The following is a 24,032-nucleotide window of genomic DNA, read 5'->3' as shown; positions in this document are numbered from 1 at the left end:
TGGTTACATGTACATATTACAGGTTGGAGCCCCCCCCCCCATGTTTTCTTGGGTCAGTTTGGTAATTTGTTTTTCTGCGGATTTGTCGATTTTAACTACATTATCTCGTTTTTTGGCATATGGTTGTTTATAGTGTTTTCTTACAAGGCCAGTGAAAGTGATGCCTTTTTCATTCCTGATGGTAGTATTACAAACTTTCTTAATTTAGCTGATGGTTTGTGAGTTTTGTTGATTTCTTCAAAGAATCAACTTTTGGTTTTATTGATTTTTTCCTTCTATTTCTTGATTCTGTATTTAATCATTTCTGCTGTAATCTTTATTTCCTTTCTTCTATTTGCCTTGGACTTAGTTTGCTTTCCCTGATTTCTAAACGTGGAATTTTAGGTTATAGATTTGAAATCTTTCTTTTTATTTTATTTTATTATTTTTGGGGACTAGGGATTGAACTTAGGACCTTGCGCTTGCGAGTTCTTTCTTTTTAAATGTAGGCCTGTATAGCTGGAAGTTTCCATTTAAACACTGACTTTACTTCATTCTATAAGTTTTGGTATTTTTGTTTATTTTCATTAGTTTCAGTATATTTTTTAATTTCCTCTGTGATTTCTTCTTTGGCTTATTTACTTTTTAGGAGTTTGTGCTTAATTTCTACCTAATTCCCCAAATTTTCTCTGTTACTGAGTTCGTTGTTGTTCCTCTATTCTTTTTTTTTTTTTTTGGTACCAGGGATCGAACTCAGGACCTTGTGCTTGTGGGGCAGGCACGGTGCCACTGAGCTAAATCCCCTGTTCCTCTATTGTAGTGTCTCCTTTTGTGTTGAATATTTTTTATTTTTATTCAATGTGGTCAGAGAACATTAATTTTATTCCTTTAAAATAAGACTTATTTTACAGCCTAACATATAATTTATACCAAAGGATATTACTTGTTAATTTGAAAAGAATATGAATTCTTCTGTCATTCTCCAGATTTCTGTTAGGTGTAGTTAATTTGTGGGGTTGTCTTCTATTTCCATATTGATTGTCTGTTTTACTCTATCCATTACTGAAAATGAGGTGTTAAAGTTTTCAGGTATTACTTTTGAATTTTCTTTGCCTTTTCATTTATATTTTCGGCTATTTGTTTTGTTTTCTTTTGGGTGTTTTTTTTTTGGTATCAGGGATCGAACTCGGGTCCTTGCGCTTGTGCATCAGGTGGCAAAACCACTGAGCTAAATCCCCAGCCCAGTGAAGTTTATATTAATTTTTTTTTTGTTTTTTGTTTGTTTGTTTGGTACCGGGGATCGAACTCGGTCCTTCTGTTTTTGAGGGAGGGGGTGGAACCACTGAGCTAAGTCCCCGGCCCTCCCCTGCTCTTTTGATAGGTGTATATACGTTTATAATTGCTATGTAATTTTGATTGGTTGAGCTTTTTATTATAAAATATTCTTTTTGTTTGTAGTAATAATTTTTTGTCTTAATGGTTGTTGTGTCTGAGTATAGCACTCCAGCTCTTTTGATTTCTGTTTGCATGATAGATCTTTTCTCATACTTTTATGTGCCAGTTAAGCTTAACTGTCAACTGGATTGGCTTGGGAGCCACCTAGGGGATTAGTGAAGTACACTTCTGGATATGTCTGAATGGGTCATGGAATTACAGTCTTGGGTATTATTTATGGTTTCTTGCCCCTTCCTCTCTGACACTGTTTCCCTGTTCTGCTTCCCACCTGCAGTGAACTAAGATTTGCTCACCTATGCCCTTCCACTATGATGTTTGTATGCTGAAGCCAGCTGACTGTGGACTGAGACTCCTGAAACCATGAGGCAAATTAAACTTCATTAATTTGTGGGTGTTGGGTATTGTGTCCTAGCAACAAGAAAGCTAACTAGTACAGAAAATTGGTACCTGAGAAATGAGGTTATTGCTCAGATTATACCTGGCCATGTGGTTTAGAAGACATTGTAATTGGCTTGTGGCAAATATTGGAACAAGTTTGGAGAAGCAGGCTGGAGAAGGCCCTAGGATGCTGTAAGCAGAGCTTGATGGTGATTCTGTTTGACTCAGAAGACCAGAATGGTGATAGGAATGGGTATAGTTAAGGCCAGGCTCCTGAAGTTTCAAATGGGGACAAGGACTCTGTTGGGAAGTGGACTAGAGGCCATTTGTGTTACACTCTGGCAAAAAATTTGTCTACATTTTGCCCACAGCAGGAGACTGAGATTAAGGGCAGTGGACTAATTGATCTGGTTGAGGAAATTTCAAGGTAGCCCAACATTCCGGCTTGTGGCATGGGTACTACTAGCTGCTTTTAGCCAGGTTGATAGAATTGGGGGCAAAAAGCAGAACAGAACAATTGGAAAAACTTACATTTGGCTCAAAAGGAACCACTTGCAAAGTTGGGGCAAAAGGTAGTATGGTTGATGAAGAGAAAAGCACCATGAAAAAGAAGCCAAGTAATTTGTACAGGACAAGAAGAAAGATGCTTTGAGGGCATTTCAGAAATCAGTAAGACCCCACCCATCATAGGCTCAAGGATGCAAAAGTTTCAATCTTAATTTAAGAGAATTGCACCAAAACAAGACAAACCCAGCAAGGCAAATATTATCCTGTACCTTCGTGTCCATCATCCAGGGCACACAGTAATTTCGAGCGCTTGGCAACCCCACTTCCATGGGACTGAAACCCAAAAGGTGTTTCTCTGGGCCCCACAGCTTTCCTCAGCAGACATTTCACATTTCTGGCACTTTCACCTTCCCCGAGTCTCCAAACACATCTTTTTAAACCATACTTAATCTCCAAATAAACATAATAATAAATAATTCTGCCTAACATGATACAACTATCTTTGTTACAACTGAAAATATAATAATCCTTTCCCCCAAATCTTAAAAGCTCCAGCATTTTTCAAAAGTCTCTTCTAAGACTCCAGGCAAACTCTTAGCTATAAACCTCTAGAAAAAACAGCTACATAATCCCAAAATACAATAGCAGTGGGTACATAGTCCCATTTTTTCCGGAACCAGGGATCGAACTCAGGACCTTATGCTTGCAAGGCAGGTGTGGTGCCACTGAGCTAATTACCCCGGCCCTATTGTGCTTTTAAAATCCAGAATTTCTATTTGGTTTATGTTCATAATTTTCATCTGCTACTGATACTATTTGTGAGTTACATATCATACTTTTCTGTAGATCATTATATATGAATTTCCTTTAGTTCTTTAAATATATTTAAACTGATTTTAAAACTTAGTCTAGTTCAGTGTCCAGGTTTCCTTAAGGACATTTTGTATTGACTGCTTTCCCACTACATATGAATCATACTTTAAAAATATGTTTTGTAATTTTTGACAACTATGTTTTATTTATTTATTTATTTTTCAGTACTGGGGATTGAACTCAGGACCTTGCTCTTGTGAGGCAGGCGCAGTGCCACTGAGCTAAATCCTTGACCCTTGAAAACTATGTTTTAAGTAACACGACAGCTTTGATAATCATATCCCCCCTGTTCCCCAGGGTGTTGGTTTTAGCAATTTTTCTGAATTAAAATACGTATATTTTATACAAATACGTATTTTTTTTTTCATGTGTGGGTACTAAACCCACCTAGCTCAGTGGTCAACTAGTGATTAGACAGGTTTCCCTAAATGTCTGGGTCTGATATATTTCCCAGTCTTTGTTGAAGCTCTTTGCAACACCATCAACGCCAGAATGTTTACAACTCTTTATTTCCTGCTGTGCAAAGCAAGGTTAGTCAGAGGTAAGCACTTAGGACCTCAGGTCTTCCCTGGGCATGTGCACAGCCCTGCAATTGCATGTGGTCTTCTAGGCTGTCAGGAATGTTGAGCTTTTCACAGTCCCCAGCTTTTCTATTTTAAGCTTTTGGTTAGTCTGTTGTTTGTGCCATCTGTTATCATCTGCTTCAACCAGCTATAGAAACAGTTGATCATTTTTGACAAATGCTTTTGGTTATAGGGGGCAACTTTTTATTTTGGGTATGTTCTGAGTCAGGTCAGATTAAGAGAGCCTTCTAGAAAAACCACCAAGGACGTCAGATAATGACAGCTCTCTAGAAATAATGGGATATTGAAGAACTACCAGCCCTCTCTGCCCACTCTGGCTATTAGTTTTCACGGGGCTGTGGCCTGTTGGTTTTCGTTGCTACTGCAGAGCTGAGGCAGGAGGATGGGAATAGGGCAAGATAAAATGCCACAAAGCTTGCTGGTCTTACCAAGGTCAAGTCAACTTTCTTGAATAAATTTTCCCCAGGTTGCCACAAGCTTTTGGTTAATTTCTGGAGTTCAGAAACTGTTGAGTTTTAGTTTTTGCCAGTGTTGATGTTATGGAGGAAATAATTTTCAAAAGTATTGATTCTGATATTTTTGCTGATGTCCTACTGTTTAATTTTGAGAGTTCTTTTGTGTTTTAGACACAAGTCTTTTGTCAAGTTTGTAGTTTGCCAAATGATTTCAGATCTATCACTTGTTTTTTCATTTTTAACAGCATCTTTTATAGAGTAAATGATTTTCATGATACTTAGTTTATCATATTTTTTTTATGGATTGTCCTTTTGGTAATTTTTCTAGCCTTTGGTCCTAATGATTTTCTCTTGTCTTCTGAAAGTTGCGATTTTATATTTTACATTTAAATATATGATGTATTTTAGAGTTTGGTATAATTTGAAGTTCAGGTAAATTTTTTTCCTATGTATATCCAATTATTCCACCATCAATTGTTGGAAGCCCCCACCTGTCCCTTATTAAATTGCTTTTGCAGCTTTGTAAAAATCAGCCGGTCATCTTTCTGTGTGGCTATGATACAGTTTTCAGGGGTTACAGAGGGACTGTAAGAGGGTTGTCATTTTCTTAAAAAGGAGGCAGCCAGCTGGGGATTTAGCTCAGTGGTTTCGCCGCCTGCCGCACAAGCACAAGGACCTGAGTTTGATCCCCAGTACCAAAAAAAAAAAAAAGGAAGCAGCCAGATCTAAATACAAAAATCAAGATATCATTATAAGTATATTATTTAGAAATATGAGTAGATTAGGGAAAGGATGGTGGGTAATACTGCCTTATTGGAGTTTTAAAATATGTGTTTGCTTTCCAAGGCCTTACTTAGGAAAAGTGAAAGCCTTAAACATCTATTTTTACTGTAGAAAAAAATATTCAGAATAGTTTATGGCAGAAATGCACAACTTCAGTATTAAAAGTAAAGCACTTGCTTAATCACCCTCTAGTCAACAATTAAAATATTGCCAGGGCCCCCAACTCTGCTGCCTCCCAGTTGTACGTCTCCCTCTTTTGGAAGGCAGCTACCATCCTACCTTTTATGGGGGGGTCACTTATTTTGCTTTATGTTTTTATCACCTAAAATATATATTTTTGAACTGTACTGTTTCCATTTTCTTGCAGGAGGCCGCAATATTGATTATGCCCAAAGCATGCTGTAAGCAGTGCAGGCTGGAAAGAGTTAAATCCCTTAATTGGCTTATTTTAAGAAGCAAGTGTGACTGAAGCTACGTGACTCACAAAAGTATCTCATGAGCACTCTGGTAGCGTGCAGGTCAACATGACCTCCCCGGTAATGGCCACGGCTGAGACCAGAGTAATGGCCTATGAAGCTGTGGGGCTAATACAAGATAACATGTATAGCTGAGGTTGGAGTAAATCGCACCCAAATTCCATTCCCACATTTTTTAAGAAAATGAAATTTGTATAAATGCATCCTAGCTTCTTTTCCAGCATGTTTGTGAGATTCCTCTCCATTGTTGGATCTAATTATAGTTGATTTATTTTCCTTGATATATGATATATAGTATGAATATCCTATGATTTATTCATTTTATTATTAATGGAAATATAGGTTGTTTCCAATTTTAGGTTTTTAAGAAAAGTATTGCCATGATTTTCCTTATACCTGTTTTTCTAGTGTATGCATGTATGCATTTATATTTAGTAAATACCTAGATATTCAGTAACTAGGTTATAAGAGGATATGTTCAATTCCAGAAGATTATCCAAACTTTTTCCCAAAGCATTTGAACAATTTGCAAATTCATCAACAAAATGCCTTTTGTATTTCATCACTTTGTATTGATACTGATATGTGTGTATAAATGCTTCTTTTTGTTTATCTTGGTTAGGTTTGAAATTGTTGGATCTGTAAGTTAATGTCTTCTATCAAATTTGAGATGTTTTGGACATTATTTCTTCAGTGGTTGGTTTGTGTGTATGTGTGGTTGGTTACCTCTTCATACTTCTGAGACTTGAGTTACATTTAATTGGACTGCCTGATACTGTCCTACTGATTTCTGGTTATTTTTCTTTAGTCACTGTCTGTTCTTTGGAGTGTAGCTTTATTTCTCTGTCTTAAAGCTCATCAGTCTTCTAATTTTCTGTTGAACACATCTGGTAAGTTTTTTCTTTTAATTTCTATTACTGTATTTTTCAGCTTTTTTTCTTTTGTAGTTTTACTTTTTGTAGTATACTTTAACTGCTTTGAATTCATTGTATACTGTCTCCAACATTCAGTAGTGCTCAGAAACAGTACCTATTTTCTCTCCTTTTTACCTGAATGTGGGTTAAATTTTTCCTGTTTCTTTATATATCATGTTATTTTTGCTTCCAAACTGTGTATTATAAAAAAATAAACAAATAAAACAGTGTATTATAGATACATTTTAGTGACTCAATTCTGTTAAATATTCTTAGAATTATTGACCTTTGTTTTGGGTAGCTTGTCTGAGCTTAGAGTTGCGAACTTGAATTTTATGTAGGGTATGCAGCCACTGATCTTTGTTCTTGGCTTCCAGTTGTTGCTTTTTTGACTTGGTGTCTTGGAGGTCTCCCTGTGAATAAGATGGTAGTCTGAGATTTTGGTGGAGTTGATTGTCATATTTTGAAACCTGCCCTATGGCTTTCTTGGTTCTATGGATTCCATTAATTTCTATCTGTTCTGCTGTGTTTGGGCTCTGTCCTCTGACATTAACCTCGTAGAGCTTCAGTTTCTTACTGCCCAAACTACATATTTTGGGGAATCCCCTGTTTTGAGAACAGACTTACGGTACAGTTCTATTTTTCAGATGTAGCATTCTTTCTGGTCTCTGATTGTTTTTTCCCTTGACACCCTTGGGTCTCTTCATTGTTATCCAGTCATTGGAACAAAGTTAATATTATGGAGTTTTCTTAACCCCTCTATTTCTCTAACTGCCATGCTTTTTACATTTAAAATTCTAACTGCTTTTTGTAGGCCTAAGCTGTGAGTTCTATCGAGATACTTTTTTTCTCCAGAGATAATTTTCATTTGTGCCAGACACATGGGGTGTCTAGCAGTCTGGGATTATCTTAGATTTTAGGAATTGTGATTTTTGTTAGTTGGCTGCCTACGTGTATTCAGTAGGTCTATAATATATGCAAGAACTCATTTACTTGATCCTTTGGAATATTAAATAATGATAAGCATATGATATAATATATGAATTAGCCAGATTTCTGTGGCTGTGACAGAATATCTAAGACAACTTAAAGAAGGGTTTATTTTGACCCAAAATTTCAGAAGTTTTAGTCCATACTTGCTTGTTGCTTTGGTCCTGTAGCAGCACAGTACTGCCCTGGCTGCAAGAGTGCTTGGTAGAGCAAAGCTGCATAGAGTGGCTAGGATGCAGAGAAAGGAGCCAAGTCACCAAATCCCTTTGAAGGACATGTCCTCAGTAACCTAACTTTTTTCACCACTTTAATAGAGTAAGAATGTTTTCCCAAAGGAAAAACCAAAGTACCATTACAAAAAGAGGAGGAATGATAGGCAACATAGGAGATTGATCTATAAGAGATTCATAGATTTTTGGGATATTATGAAAAGTTTTACTTTAAGGTTGGGTTCAGGAAAGCTGTATAGAAACAAAATTCCACACCAAAAAATAATTGATAACATAATTTGCAGAAATGATTTTGCTCACTTTAATCTTGAGTTTTAAAAACTTGTGAGAAAATGTTTTGTAGGATCACTGCTAATTAAGTGAGATGTTTTATCTCTTCGTCTTTTGAAGTTGAGACCTAGATCAAATGTTGTTCTAAAATAACTACTAAGGACAACATTTGAATTATAGTATTAATATAGAGTTGATAATATTATTTCAGTCTTACTCAGTTCGCTGTAACTGTAACAAATTTCTTAAAAGTGGGTCAAAGCAGAAAGCATGTGCTATTACAAGTGTGTCAGTATTTCTGGTTTGGGCCAACATCATAAATTTATGAGTCTGTGTTTAGTAGCAGGTCAAAAGGGTGGCTCTTCCTCTTGGCTGGGTTCTCTCACATGTTTGGGAGTTAGTTCGCTGGTCTAAGATGGGGTGGAACATCTGAAATACCTTCTTATCTTCCAAAAGATTAAATGGTTTGCCTTCATGTTGGTAGCAGGGTTCTGAGAGAGCAGAAGTAAGGTCTTTTGAGCCCTGGGCATAGAATCTACAATGTGTGCAATCTGGCATTTTACTGATGTTGCTTACAAGGTCAGTCCCAAAGTTAAGCTGCAGAAAAGACCCCATCTCCTGATGGTAGAAACTTCAAAAGTTCATTACCAAATAGTTGAATAACAAGGATTAATGGAGAATTGGAGCTATTTTTGCAATCAAATGTTTTGATCCAATTTGTTAAATTAGATTAGTTTATAATGAATGTTTACTTCTGGTCTCCTATTTCAATAAAAGTTGTGTTTAGGTATAGATAAAAATTTTACATATGACTGTTGTATTTGTTTCATAAAGATTTTGGAAGCATTGTGTATACATTAAATTAGCAATTATAGGTAGACCTTGGTAAATTACCAATTGTTGGAAAGCAATTCATTTGTACCTGTGGCTTTTTGTTTATAAATGATGCTGTTCTTTTTGTGTTAATTTATTGTCATTTTAACTTTTTAAATTTGAGGTTTTAATTTTTTCTACATTCTTTGCAGATTGTGAATTTTAAAGTTATTGAAGTATAATTGACGTAATAAATCATTTTTAAAATTTGCAATTTGATAACTGCATATACCCAGAAAATCATCACCACAATGAAGATGACCGTGTCCTTTACTTTTATAATTTTCCTCATGTATCTTGGTAATTCTTTCCTATTCTCCCTTATTCCCAGGCAATGCCATTGTGTAGTCTTGACACTCTTGTCAAAAATTATATGACCATAGTGCCTGAGCTTATTTCTGGGCTGTTTTCTTCTATTGGTCTTTATATGTTGTTAAGCCATTACCAACACTGTCTTGATTACTATTGCTTTTTAGTATGTTTTGAAGTGAGGAAGTATGGAATCTCCAAATTTATTATTGTTTTTAAGATTTTTTTGCACTTGGGAGAGTCACCTGAGAATTCCATATGAGTTTAAGTATGAATTTTTCTGTTTCCTCAAAAAACACCATTGAGATTTTTATAGGCATTGCACTTGAATCTTTTGATTGGTTTGAGTAGTATAGGGATTTTAACAATGTCTTCCAATCTACAAACATGGTATCTTTCCATTTATTAGTATCTTCTATGATTTAGCAGTGTTTTGTAGTTTTCAGCGAATAGTATATTGCAACCTTGGTTAAATAAATTTTTTTTTTTGTGGTGTCTATATACTGTTTTGTTTTTTTGAAAATTCTTTTATTGGTACATTTTAGGTATACAATACATTTACTTTTCTCATTGGGAACTTGTACCAAATAAATGTTTATAAAAAACTTTTATTGCTATTGTAAGTGGAATTATTTTCTTAATTTTCTTTTTGTTGTTGTTAGTATATAGAAATGCAACTGGTTTTTGTATCCTGCAATTTTGCTGAAATAACTTATTAGTTTTAATCATTGGATTTTTTGTTTTTCTGAAAATTTAAGATTTTCTTACAAATTCATATCATTTGAGAAAATGGATAATTATACCTTTTCCTTTCCAATTTTGATGTATTTTATTATACCTAATTGTTTTGGTTGGAACTTCTAGTACTATAGAAATAGAAATGAAATATTCACATTTTTATTGTACTGAATGGTTTCCTTCTACTTTTAGTTTGTTGAGTAGTATTTGTATAATGAAGTAGTAAATTTTGCCAAATGCTGTTTTTGTATCAGTTGATAATGATATGATTTTTTTCTCACCCTTTATTTTGTTAATATGGTAGATTACAATGATTGATTTCATGTGTTGAACTATCCTTGCATTTCAGGAATAAAACATACTTGGTTACAGTGTACAGTCCTATCAAAATGTTGGATTTGTTTAGCTGAAGAATTTTGCATCATTGATGAGAGATATTTGGACTAGTTTTCTTTCTTCCTGTGTCTGATTTGGGTATCAGGATAATGTAAACAGAGAATGAATTTGAAATATTTCTTCCTCGTCAGTTCTTTGGAAGAGGTTGAGGATGGCGTTAATTCTTTAAATTTTGGTAGAATTCTCCAGAAAAGCCATGTAGTCCTGGACTTTACTTAGTTGAAAAGTTTTTGATTACTGGATCCAATCTCCTTTAACTCATTTTTGGCAGGTTTTTAATTTTATTACACGTGGTTGAAGATACTTTTTATAATTTTATTCTTAAACTTTTTGACACTTGTTTTGTGACCAGCCTTGGTCAAAATACTATATTTTTATGTGTATCTGAACTTCTGGTTTTAATTTTGAACCATCTTCTGTATTGTTTCATTTTCCATAATGTTTGTCTCTTTGATGTATAGTTTTTAATATAATTTGAAGGTTAGACTTTTTCAGATGTACATATATAGAAAATTTGAGCAGGATAGTATAATATTTGCATATTTTTGTCCAATCTTTCCATAGTAATAAATTAATATGGTACATTTGTTAAAATTAATGAACAAATATTGTCATATTATTACTAAAGACCATAGTTTACTCAGATTTCCCTAGTTTTTACCAGTCTTCTTTTTTCTGTTTCAGGATACTACATTATATTTTGTTGTCATTTTTCCTTAGGCTCCTCCAGACTTTGTTTCTGATGACCTTAACAGTTACTTTTGAGGTATACTAGTCAAATATGTTGTAGGATTTCCTGTGTTGGGTTTGTTTGGTGTTTTTCTCTTGATTAGGCTGTGGTTATGAGTTGGATATATTTGACATTTTATTGAGGCCTTAATATCATCAAGAAAAGTACTTAAAGAGATTAGTACTTTTCTCTTTTGTACACCTTTTACAGTGCTTAAACAATATCCCAATTATACTTTTTAAGTGTGAATTTAAGAACTTTAATATTGGGCTGGGGAATTAGCTCAGTGGTTCCGCCGCCTGCCTTGAAAGTGCAAGGTCCTGAGTTCGATCCCTGGTACCAAAAAAAAACCACCCCACTTTAATATTAATTTTCTTTATAAGATCTTCTTTATATACTACTATCAAAAAGATAAAAAAGCTGGGTATGGTGGCATATGCTTGTAATCTTAGGACTCTGGGAGGCCGAGGAGGGAGGATTCCAATTCCAGCCCAGCCTGGGCAAGTTAGTGGGTTAGGGAGACCCTTTGTCAAAATAAAAAATAAACGGCTGGGGATGTAGCTCAGGGCGAAAGCCCTGGATTCAATCTCCAGTACCAGGGAAAATAAAAAAAGATGAAAGATAACAAGTGTTGGTAAGGGCATGGGGAAAAGGGAACCCTTTTGCACTATTGTTGGGACTATAAGTTAATATAGTAATTATGGAAACAAGTGTGGAGGTTCCTCAGAAAACAACAAACTAGAATTACCATATGACCCAGTAATTCACTTCAAAGGAGTTGAAATCACTATGCTGAAGAGGTTTCTGCATTCCTGTATTTATTGCTGTATTAATCATAATAGCTAAGATATGGGAGATTGAGTCGATAAAGAAAATGTACGGGCAGAATGGAATACTGTTCAGCCTCAAAAGAAATTGCATCATTAGTATCAACATGGATGACTTTATGTTGAAGTACCTTAAGCTAAGTGAAGCCAGCCCACAATGACAAATACCACAAGATCTCACTTGAATGAGGAAGCTAAAAATGTTGAGAGTAGAGTGGTGTTTACCTAAGGCTGTGTGGAGTTGGAGGGGTGAATGGAGAAAGGGACAGTGTTGATCCTTGGATACAAAATTTCAGGAAGAATAAGCTTTCATAATTTGTTGTGCAGAATGGTGAGGTATAATTGAATGGAGCAAAATAAAAATCTTTTACTGTCGTTGATTTATATGCAGTTGTGGTATATTTTTATATGCTTTTATTTTTATTGTAGTGAATGTTCCTGACAAAATTTACCATTTTAACCAGTTTTAAGCATATAGAAAGGTACATTTATGTTGTTGTTGCAACCATATATATCCTTTTTTTGTATATTAACCTGCTTGGGCGGCTATAACAAAATAACAAAGAGTAGGTGGCTAAACAGTTCTGAAGACTGAAGTTCAGGATCAGCATATTGGCAGGTTTTGTTTCTCCTGGTGTCGCTTATCCTGTAGATAACCTTTCTTCTGTGTGTGCATGCCTGCTCTCCTTTCTTACAAGGACCACTCATACTGGATTAAGTTTGCATCCTTGTGATCTCATTTAGTTAGTTTACCTTCTGAAACCTTTATTCAAATATGGTTAGATACAGAGTTAGAGTTTTGGAGGGAAGGATAGAGTTCAGTTTATAATACTTTTATGTAGAAGTGCTTCTAATTTATTTCCTTGGGAGTCTACTTTCATTAATATATGAGTTTCTTATGGTTGCTCTAACCAATTACCACAACCTGGGAGGCTTAAATAAACAATAGAAGTTTATTCTCTCTCAGTTCTGGAGGCCAGAATTCTGGCATCATTATTAATTACAGGGCCAAAATCAAACTTGTTACAGCTGTTTTTCCTTTGGAGGCTCTAGAGGACTGTCCATTTTTTGTCTTTTCCTGATGTTGGTATTTCTGACTGTATGTGACCACATCCCTCCAGTCTTTAAGACCAGGATTTTCAAATTTTTATGGCCTATCTTTCACTGCCTCCTTCTCTGGGTGGAGACAAATTTTCCCCTGCTTGCTTCTGACAAAGATAGATAGGATTGCACCTAGGGCCTACGTAGATAACCCAGGATAATCTGTCTCATATTTTTTCAAGTTTCTTAATCAGATTTGCAGAGATCTTAGTTTTCCTTCGACATATAAAGTAACAGCTATCAGAGATTGGGAGTGGATATATTTTGGGGGCCGTTATTTAGCCTATCAAACTCAGTTTATAGTGGACTTCTAATGCCTTCACTTTCATTTATAGTGTATAGTTTGTAAAAGGTCCCAGTGTCATTGAAGTTGATGGCACTTGGTGTTAGAATATTCTCAACTCTGGGATTGCAGAAAATTCTAGGTCTGTGGTTTTTAGTGTGTGGTCCCCAATATAACATCACCATCACCATAGGAACTTAATAAAATTCATAGGCTTCAGTGTATTCCTACTAAAGTAGAAACGGGGAGGCAATGTCTAATAATATGTGTCTTGTAAATCCTTCAGGTAAATCTGATGCACACTTAAGTTTGAGAACCGTTTTTGTAGATTATTGACACTATTAGTACTAAAACTGTATTTGTCTGCAACTCTCTTGTGCTTAAGTCTAGTACTTAAAGGATTTCTGGCTCATAAACTTTGTTTTCAGGAAAGTTAGAAATATTTAGTACCACAGTCTTGGTACTAATAGTGAAATTAAATAATTCACTCAATCAAAGATTGAACTGGGGTGATTTTTTTTGTCGATTTTATTTTTACTTTGATGTAATTATTAATGTTAACTTTCTGGGAGTGATAATTTTGTCTTGGAGTCCTTGTAGATTTGAATTAAATGGATTAGCCTCAGTTTTACCTGCCTATCTTCTATATCCCAAATATATTTTGGCATACAATACGGAATTTGAATCTTTCATTCAGACCACATTACTAAGCTTTTACTATGTCATTTAGTAAGAGTGCTGAAATGGAATAAATGAATTCTTTTCCTCAGATTGTTTCTATTGTGGATTAGAAAATACGCAAATAAACAGAAAAGACTAATAGCTTTACCAGTTGCTGTAGTAATTGAGAAACACAATTTTACACAGGTGAAGGAATTAAAGAAGGATCTGCCAGAGTTGAGTGACTGAACTAATTATTGAAGGACTAGTAAAAGGGTGTTAGCAACGTTTGAGAGAGGTAGAAAGTAGTTTTTGGAAAGTAATTATAGTTCACCTTGTGAAAAGGCATGAAAGCTTAGAGCCTGAGTTATTCTAAGAACTGAAGAGGTTTAGTTATTAAGTTAAAAGGGGTACAAGATGGCATAAAATATACTGTTATTAATCATAATATCTAACTGATGAAGTACTAATGCTAAGTAAGCATCATTATTCAACTGTGTCTTCATAGGAACTGAAGAGGTTTAGTTTGGTAGAAATACGGATAAGAAAGTAGTGATTGGAGATAGATAAAGCTGAGATCATTGATGAGTAGTATTGCAGAACTTAAAGCATATAAGTATATGTGTAGGATAACCATTATAAAATGATTACCCAATTATGAGGACACATTTGAGGTAACATTTAATTTGGAAATGGAACAGTTATAGTAATCTGCCTTGAGAATTGAAGTGTGGTGGTGTCATCTTTTGAGAATAGAGAATTCAGAGTAACAACAGGGTGGTTTCAGGGAGGGGAAAGTGGTTAGGGTGAAACAATACTGAATTTTCAGAATTTGTGAAATGTGATAAAATATGAGTAGGTAGATTTTTTTTTTGGGGGGGGTTACCAGGGATTGAACTCAGTAACCTTGCTCTTGCGAGGCAGTCAGTGGAACCACTGAGCTAAATCCCCGGCCCTGAGTAAGTAGATTTTTGACAGGTACATTTTCAATAGTAGAAGTCAGTTTTTATGAGATTGAGGATTAGGTAGAGGAAGCACGAGAATGTTAGTATATGCTATTTTCCTTTTTTTTTTTTTTGGTACGGGGGGATCAAACTCAGGACCTTGCACTTGCGAGGCAGGCGATGCGCCACTGAGCTAAATCCCTGGCCCAGTACATGCTATTTTCTAGAAAAATGATGGTTAGCATTAGTACTTAAGTGTTAGGTATTATTATGATTAATATTAGTATATTTTATGCTATCTTATACCCCTTTTATCTTCAGCTTTTTGGATGTGTTTTGTATATAATAATTAGAAACACTAACCTAGAAATGTCTTAATATAGTTAGCCTAGCTTCTGCATCCATGAATTCAGCCAACCTTAGACTTAAAGTATTTAGAGAAAAACAGTTGTGCCTATGCCAAATATGTACATACTTTTTTTCCTTGTAATTAACCCCTAAGCAATGCAGTGTAACACCTATTTATATAGCATTTACATTGTCCTTGGTATAAGTAATCTAGAGAAAATTTAAAGCATATAGAAGGAATATGCATAAGTTATGTGCAGAGACTGTGCCATTTTATATAAGGTACCTGAACCTCTGCAGATTTTGGTATCCTTGAAGGTTCTTGGAAACAGTTTCCCCAAAGATGAAGAATGGCTACTAACTTTACCTATTGCCATTGCTGTGCTATGAAAATTAATAAAAACAAGTTATCGTAAAAAATTTTAAAAGACAAAATTTTTTCTTTAAAAAAAGTACTACTTAGCAATAGTTTTTTCCTAAGTTACAGTGATCATGTTTTAGTTGAACACTTTTTCAGGTGTTTTATTAAGAAAATAATTTGTAGTTTTTCATTTAAATGAAAACTGTAGTTATTCATACTGGAAGCAAAAAGCTAAACAATGGTTTTTACGTGTGTCCTTTTAGGTTTGATTTAATTTCGGATGAGATTGTTCCTGCAGCGAGATGTTAATAAGACAAAATCTAGGTAAGTAGAAAATTACTTTGTTAAATGTTACATACCAAGGTAGGAATAATAATGGAAAGTTTGTTTTAAAAAATAAGCCTTCAGGGGTATGGTGGCACACTCCTGTAATCCCAGCACTCAGAAGGCTGAGGCAGGAGGATCACTTTGATTTTGAGGACAACCTGAGCTACATAGCGAGTTCAAGGCTAAACTACATCATGAGACCTTGTCTCAAAAAACAAAAAAGAAAAAAGCCTTCAAGTCCAGAATGAAAGAATGTTTAAGTAAAATTTTGAAATATGAAAAATTGACTTTTTGGTAAACTTGGTTCAGTTGATTTGATAGGAGTGAAAAATAAACCAACTATCAAATTGTGACTAAATTCTTAGTTTTTCTTCTTTTGTGTTGAGGTCATCCAAAGCATACAAGTTTCTAGTGACTGTCCTAACATGTTAAAAAATGAAGATGATGTTTGGTTTAGTCACTATTACTGAACTCTTATCAGTTCGGTATAAGATTGATTGGATTACTTCATTGCTTTTCTTTGTTAATATAGTACATGAGTAGTCTTTGCTTTCATAAATTTTACGTTGTTATATATTAATGAAATTCTCCAAGGCCAGGGATGTAGCTCAGTGGCGCCAAGCCTGCCTGGCAAATTCAAGGTCCTGAGTTCAATGCCCGATCCAAAAAGAAAAAAAAAAAAAGAAATTCTCCAGATGTGACTTTTTTGTTAATGTAGTGTTCAGAATTGTAAATTATTATCTTAGTGTTTTTCTTCTGGGTATGTCTACTGATTGACTTTTCTAATGTAGTAGCATTCTGATTCGTTTTCTAAGAGTATTAACTTTGAACAAATTGAACTGTACCCTGGCATGGTGGTACACACCTATCATCCCAGCACACTGTGAGGCTGAGGCAAGAGAATCATGAGCTTGAGCATGGGCATCTCAGTGAGGGCCCTGGGTTCAATCCCTACTACTACCAAAAAAAATTTTTTTAATTATCATTATTACTTTTTGGCTCTTATGTAAAAGAATACATTTTAATAATATAAGCTGTTGGTTCTGTCACCTGCCTCGCAAGCGCAAGGACCCGAGTTTGATGTCCGGTACCCCCCAAAAATATATATATATAAGCTGTTGATAAATGTGTTTATTATTGGTAAGTGAATATGTAACTTCAGGGTATAGAGTAAAAAGGATACATTGGTAAAATTTCATTCAACTTAGCCTTTCTCTGATCTAAGCAGATGTCTCAGTTGTCAGAAAATTTGCTAGCATCAATGTTTGTTTAAAAAAATGCACAAGATGAGGAGTGCTATATTTAAGTAATATGTATTTAGATAATGTCTTCAATCTGTGATATAGGCATGCTTTGAAGCAAACATTTCATTTTATAGCTAGGATGTAATAATGATAGTGTTGGTAGTTTAAAAAATACAGATTGTGCTGTGCACTCTGTTAAGTGTTTCTCATTCCTTTATTAGTATGATACCTCTTATTGGGTAGGTCCTGCTATGTAGAAAAACATTTTTTCTTTAGGAAGAGTACTTTATTTTTGTGGCATTTATTATAAAGATCTTGAAATGGAGAAGCCACGTTTTGTGCTTGAATATCTTATAAGGAATTTGCTAGTTGAATATGCAGTAGAACCTTTCTTCTGATTACTTACAAGCCTGGTAATTGCTTGTAGGATGACACTGGTTTACCTATTGACCTTATTTTACTATGGTTGTATATGTACTTTTTTCTTCTTCATCGTAGTATAATTTACGTATGTTAACTTGTGAAATTTAAAATATAGAGCTGAATGACTCTTAAGTTCTTATGTGTAACTACACCTAGATGAACATACAGAAAATTTCATTATCATAGAAAGTTTCTTATGCTCTTCCCCTTTCCAATCCAATAGCTTATCTTTTAAAAATCCATCAGCATAGATTTAGTTTCAGTTTTCTTGGCATTGATATATGTAGAGTTATGTATATTTGGTTTCTCTCATTCAACATTATGTTTATTAAGTTTCATCCATGTCATTATGAATATATCTAGTTTATTTTTTATTGCTTAGTAATATTCCATCATGCAAACATACTATAAATTATTTATAATCTGTCTGTAATTTGGTTTTATTTGAGTTTCCAGATTTCTGGCCTTACTTTTGTACACTGCTTTCTTCTACTTGTCTTCTTTTATTTTTCCTCATCACTTGCACAATAAAATGTAAGCCCTATAACACAGCATATAATCATTTCACTGAACCTATGTCCCATGCCTAGAATTACATGAATAAACTAAGTCTGATATTTTATATTTGTTCTAGTCATGAGTATATGTTGTAACACTCCTCAAACCCCTATCTCTCTAGTTTCCAGTGTCCTTTCTCCTGGTCGTCAGCTTTTCTCCTGAAGTAGTATATTTCAGGTAATGTCTTAGGAGTTTTGAGCCAGGGCTGGCTGCACTACTGTTGTAGTAGGTTGTTGTTTTTTATTAGAGTATGAGTTCTTTGAAGATAGACACCATCCATGTCTCATTTATCCTAGTAGCATAGTGCTTAGGTACTGTATGCACTGAATGTTTGTTAAACATAAGTCAGGGTGGGGTGGAGATTTAGCTCAGTGGTTCTGCTGCCTTCCTCACAAGCGCAAGGTCCCAAGTTCAATCCCTGGTACCGAAAAAAAGAAAAAAAGAAACATAAGTCAGGGAACAGAATTGTCTCTCAAGCAAATAGGCATTCAAAATGCTGTCTGGAGTAGGATAGCAGCATTAACATTTGAGTTTCTCTTTGGCTATGGGAAGGAGCCAGTGAGGGCAATCCAGAGGCAGCATTATAGATAATTTGAAAAGAGAAAATGTTCTCAAAGTCTTCTTTCAAGCCAGCTGAAATAAAATGGCTAGTAATATTTTTAGTTTAAGTACTTAAGACTTAGTGTTATTGTTGATTTCGATAACTATTTCCAAGCAAAGGCATTAATCTGTGTACTGGAAATTGAAGTGTTTGCTTCTTGAGCATTGTATTTGTAGGGTTTTTACGAGTTATTTCTTTAATTTGAAGATTTATAAAGCTGTTAGACTAATAAAAGTAGAAGATTAGAAAGACAGTTAACATGTTAAGAAGTGAAGAAAACTTTTCCTTATTTCCCTGGAAGGAAAAAATAATGGAGGAAGAAATTGAAGAACTGTGGTCCAGAACTTTAATAACATTTCTTTTTCTTTTTTTAGTACTAGGGATTGAACTCAGGACCTTGCAAGGCAGGTGGTGGCACCACTGAGCTACGTCCCTGGCCCTTTAATAACATTTCTAATTTCTGTAGGTTAGGACGCTTGCTGTTTGCTGAAAAGTATTTTTGAAACATTTTTTATCATTATAGATATGTAATGTGATATATGCAATATGATTTTTAAGAAATGAAGCATTGAAAAAAGTTTAGGACATTTTGACTAGTGTTTTACTTCTATGTTTGAAATTTGGCTAGTTGGGTTGGCTATAGTAGTCACCTGGGACTTACATACCTGAAGCCTGATTGCCCTCTAGCAATTTCAAAGCAAGAAGAGGTTCTTCCCCAATGGGATCAATTTGTTGCTTTTCCTCCATGAAGCTTCTGCTTTAGAGGTTGAATATAGGGTTGGACATAGATGGATTCAATCTCTCTACAAGGAATTTTAGAAGATTATTACCAAATATAGAACCTTGATTATCTTTTGTCATAAATGTAAAGTATGTCAAGTTTTTTGGTTGATTTGAGTAATTTAACTTTGAAACTGTTTCATTTATGTGTCTCTATGAGGTTTTAAGACTAATTTTTCTCTTCAGAGGGTGATGGGTATAACTCAGTTTCTGTATCTGACTCTTTATCTGAGATGGGCCCTTAAGAAAAAAATAGAATTTTAATTAGAGGATAACCGTGGGAAAATACGGTTAGAGAGGGCATAGACTAAAGCTTTTGATTTAGTTTTTAGAAATTATTTCATAAAAATTTAATCTAACTAGATATTCATGTTGATAAGTTTAGTAGCATTTTCTTAAATATTCTAAAACTTATATTTTCTGTAGATCAAGAATTCATTGTTTGACTATTCCTCGTTCTCTTTTTTCAAATTGTTTAAATGATTTTGAACCCATCAAGAAATAAATAATGTTTCAAAAGTCTCCATACTGATACTAGTTTAACTGTCTCTGCATTAAATTTAAGACTGAGGTTCATAAAAAGTGGCTGACTTGAAGTCAGGAAGGTAATTGCAAAAATACAATTAGAACCTAAATCTTCTATCTATGGTTTATTTGAGATAACTATTATAACTGGTATTTTAAACCTTTTCAAATCTTCTAGTTTAGCTGAGAACCATGAACCTCCCTGTAACAATTGGTGCTTAGTAAACATTTGTTTAATGTTTTATGAATTGGTTAATATTGTAGTTAAACTGGTTTTAGCTCATACTTGATACAGTGTAATGTAGTCTTTGTAGTTACAATCAAGAGTGGTTAGTGTTGTGTGGTTGTCTGTGTTCTTAGAAGGAAAAGGTACTGTGTTTTATTTATTAATATATATTCACCTGCCTAGGATAATATTATTGAAGGCATTTAAATGTGAGGAAATGTGATTACATCTGGGTTTTGTTGTTGTTTTGTTTTGTTTCTTGGTTGGTTGTTGTTTTGGTTTTTTTTGTGGTGGATATTGAACCCAGAGATCTGTGCCTGCTCACAATAAACACATGCATTTGTGTTGTATCAAAAGTAACCTAATTAAAATGGCAAATATTTAATAAAAAGTGAGTATGTGAGGTAAGAAGATTTAATGCTGATGATCTCTTTCTAGTTCTAGGGTCTCATATCTAACTGCCACCTAACATTTTGAATTATATGTCCTGAGCTACTTCTTATGCTTTCCAAACCTTTTCTTCACAGTGCCTATCTGTGAACACAGCACTATTGCTGAGTCTAGAACCATGAATTATTCAAATCTTTCCTTATTCTTCTACTCCTCAACTCCATTATAATTAATCACCAAAGCTTATCTTACTGTTAATTACGTAAGATTTAATGCCATTAGTGAAAAATTATACTATTGTTAGCAAGAGTCTTACAAAAAATATTTGAATAGCTTAAGAATGTAATAAACGTATTATATCTTGGGTATAATAAACTAATGTATGGTAGCTGGTTATCAATTTTGATAATATTTGATAATAAAAACATTCCCTACCCCGAATAACAAAAGTAGATTGAAACGACCCCAAAGTCTTTAGGATAATCATGATTTCACCAAGCCAGCAGGATAAAGGTGTATGTGAAGGCAAGATTTTATCTACCTCATTAACCATTGTATACTCACTTTCTAGAGCAGTTTTTGGCACAGAGTTTCTCAACAAATACTTACTGAATAATCAGTATTGACACACAATATTTTAACATCTAATCATATTTTATTCATAAGTAACAGTAGTAGCAGACTTAAGTTTTAAGGTTGTTAAAAAGGATCTTACTCCCAATTTTAAAGGTACTTTCATTTTTCCTCCTTGAAGAATCCTGTAACAGTTCATATTTATACTACCTTCCTTCAGCATGCTTCCTTTCTAACAAATACATTTCTCTACTCAGAACATTTTTATTGACATTTTTGAAACACATCTTTCAGTGAAACCAACTTGGACATTTTCTTGTGTATTACAATATCAACATGTCCAAACTGGTTTCAAAACCCATTTTTTCTTGCTACTGTCATTCACTATTCTCTTGTCATCCGAGATCAAAATCCCTCTAAATGTTACATTATGTATTAGTGAGCTTTTCTGTTGCTGAGACAAAAATACCTGGCACCCACAGTTTAAAGGAATAGAGGTTTAATAATGGTAGAAGGACATGGTGGAGCAAAGATGCTTGTTAGTTCATGGTAGTTGGGAAGCAGAGCAAGGGAACTGTGACCAAGGAAGGGGACAGGGATCAGATTATAGTAGCCAAGGTCATGATTCCATGGCCTACCCAGACACACCCAAAAGTATGCTTTACTAATTTGCTAGTTTACTAATTCAGTCTAGTTGACACAACATGATTAATGGTCATATTGCTTACTTTCAGTTTGTTAGTTTCTGTCTTTTTGCTTTTATTTTGTCAATATAGCATGTTTTTTCTCATTTCCCCCCCCTGCTCTCTCCTATTGCTTTAATTTTGTTTATTCAATATGTGGCATTCATGTGTGGTTGAACTATGTATCCTCACTTCACTTGTTTAGGACTACTTAATTCAACTTTTTAGAGAATGACTTTAATTGTATATTTGTGCAAAAGGCATTAAATCCTTAAGGATAAATTTTAATTTTTAAATCTTATATCTAAGAGTTTCCAAATTCATATCTTAATCAACTTTAACAGTTTCATCTCCTACTGTCTTTTTATTAAGACTCAAAGAAATGAGAAAGTTTTATGGGTAGTTGTGCAGAGAAGTAATTGGAGGACAAAGAAGTATGATTTGTTCATAATAAACTGGGGGGAGACATAACAAAGCCTGTTTGTTGAAACTCTTGGCTTCTCTGTTTTTTTCTTTACTTTTTTTTTTTTTTGTTGCCCGGGATCGAACTTGGGTCCTTGCACTTTCGAGGCAGGCAGCAGAACCACTGAGCTAAATCCCTGGCCCTTGGCTTCTCTGTTTGATGTTCCTTCCATCCCTGTAGATCAAGGCACATATCAAAAGAGATTTTTTATTTGGTGCCAGGGATCAAACTCATGGACCTTGCACTTGCGAGGCAGGTGGTGGAACCACTGAGCTAAATCCCTGGCCCTCAAATGAGATTTTTTAAAGGAAGAGGAGGAACTCAAAGAATGACCTTCCTAGATATTAATGGTCTGCTTTTGCTCTTTTCTCAAATGCCAAGATAACATACTTAGGAGTAGCATTTCTTGCACATTATCACCAGGAAGTCACTTTCTCTCAATACCTGTAATGGTTGTAAACTGAACCACATATTAACTAAATGGCTTAAAAGCATGGCAAGATAAAACACTTAAGTATTGACACCTCTTTTTTTTTGTTGTTAAATTCTTTTATTGGTATGTTTTAGGTATAGAACACAATTACATTTCTCATTGGGAATTGTACCTTTACATGATGCATCTTGGTTCTTACTTTTTCCCCATTCCTAGCCCTCCCTTCACCCCCTCCAGCCTTCCCTGTTTACAAAGACTTTATTTCCATTTTTTCCATTTCTCAGCATTTTTCCTTTCCCTTCTTTCCTTTCCCCTGCCCCTCCCACTACCCCTACCCCTTTGGACCTTTTCTTCCTATTTTGCATTATCAATTATTCATTCTAATCATCGGTACATTTTAGGTATACAATATAATGACATTCATCATTGGAAATTTGCACCTTTACATAGTCTCTCTTGGTTCTTATTTTTCACCCTTGCCCAGCCCTCCCTTCAACCCCTCCAATCCTCCCTATTTACAAAGATTTTGTTCCTATCTTTCCATTTTCTCATATTAATCCCAGTCCCTCCTATCCTTTCCCTTAGCCCTCCCACTTCCTTCCCCTTTGCCCCTTTTCCTCCTATTTCACATTACCTATTATACATTTTAGTCCTTATTTACACTTTCAGTTTCTCACACCAGAGAAACTATTCAGTATTTATACGTGTGTGTCCTATTTATTTCACTTAAGAGTATCACCTCAATGTGCATCCACTTAGCTATAAATGTCTAATTTCTCATTTTTTATGGCTGAGTAGTACTCCATTGTATTAAAAAAAACACATTTTCTTTATCCAGTCTCCAGTTGATGGGCATTTGGGCTGTTTCCAAGTTTTAGCTGTCACAAACTGTGCTGCTATGAACATGGGTGCACATATTTCACTGTGGTGTGATTCTTTTAATTCTTTGGGGAAGATCCCCAGCAGTGGAATAGCGGGGTCAAGTGGAACTTCCAGTCCTAGTTCTTTGAGGTATCTCCATACTGATTTCCACAGTGGTTGCACCAGTCTACACTCCCACCAGCAGTGGAGCAGGGTTCCTCTTTCCCCACAGCCCTGCCAGCATTTGTTAGTGGTTGATTTTATGATAGCAGCCATTCTTTCTGGAGTGAGGTGGAATCTCAGCATTGTTTTCATTTGCATCTCTCCAATGACCAGTGATGTTGAACATTTTTTCATGTATTTATTTGCTGTTTCTACTTCTTTGTCTGAGAAATGTCTGTTCATTTTTTTAAAGACCCATTTTCAGATTGGGTCTTTAAATTTGGGAGGTCTGATCTTTTTAAGTTCTTTATAGATTCGA

The 24,032-nt window shown here is 34.8% G+C and overlaps 1 protein-coding gene across 35 annotated transcripts in view; it reads left to right on the top strand.

Moving 5' to 3' along the window:
* Znf644 (zinc finger protein 644) overlaps window positions 1–24,032 on the top strand; it is a 111,365-nt gene that overhangs the window by 14,142 nt on the left and 73,191 nt on the right. For 15 of the 35 annotated variants that reach the window (XM_087213089.1, XM_013070894.3, XM_013070892.3 and 12 more), the window contains one exon: window positions 15,728–15,788. The exons of 3 other annotated variants lie outside the window; for them this stretch is intronic. In XM_087213089.1, coding sequence (XP_087069215.1) covers window positions 15,767–15,788 — 22 coding nt within the window. In that variant the 5' untranslated portion in view covers window positions 15,728–15,766. Of the gene's footprint in view, window positions 1–1,708; window positions 1,800–5,381; window positions 5,416–8,919; window positions 9,068–10,894; window positions 10,977–12,196; window positions 12,250–15,727; window positions 15,789–18,169; window positions 18,194–24,032 lie in introns of those variants that run through there. 17 more of the 35 variants (XM_087213075.1, XM_021255402.2, XM_087213070.1 and 14 more) reach the window with 8 other exon arrangements.

The sequence above is a fragment of the Heterocephalus glaber genome, unplaced genomic scaffold, assembly GCF_053883595.1.
Source record: "Heterocephalus glaber isolate CG9 unplaced genomic scaffold, H.glaber_assembly_v1.0 deba00001442, whole genome shotgun sequence".
NCBI classification, from domain to species: Eukaryota; Metazoa; Chordata; class Mammalia; order Rodentia; family Bathyergidae; genus Heterocephalus; species Heterocephalus glaber.
This window is presented reverse-complemented; position numbering and strand designations above follow the sequence as displayed.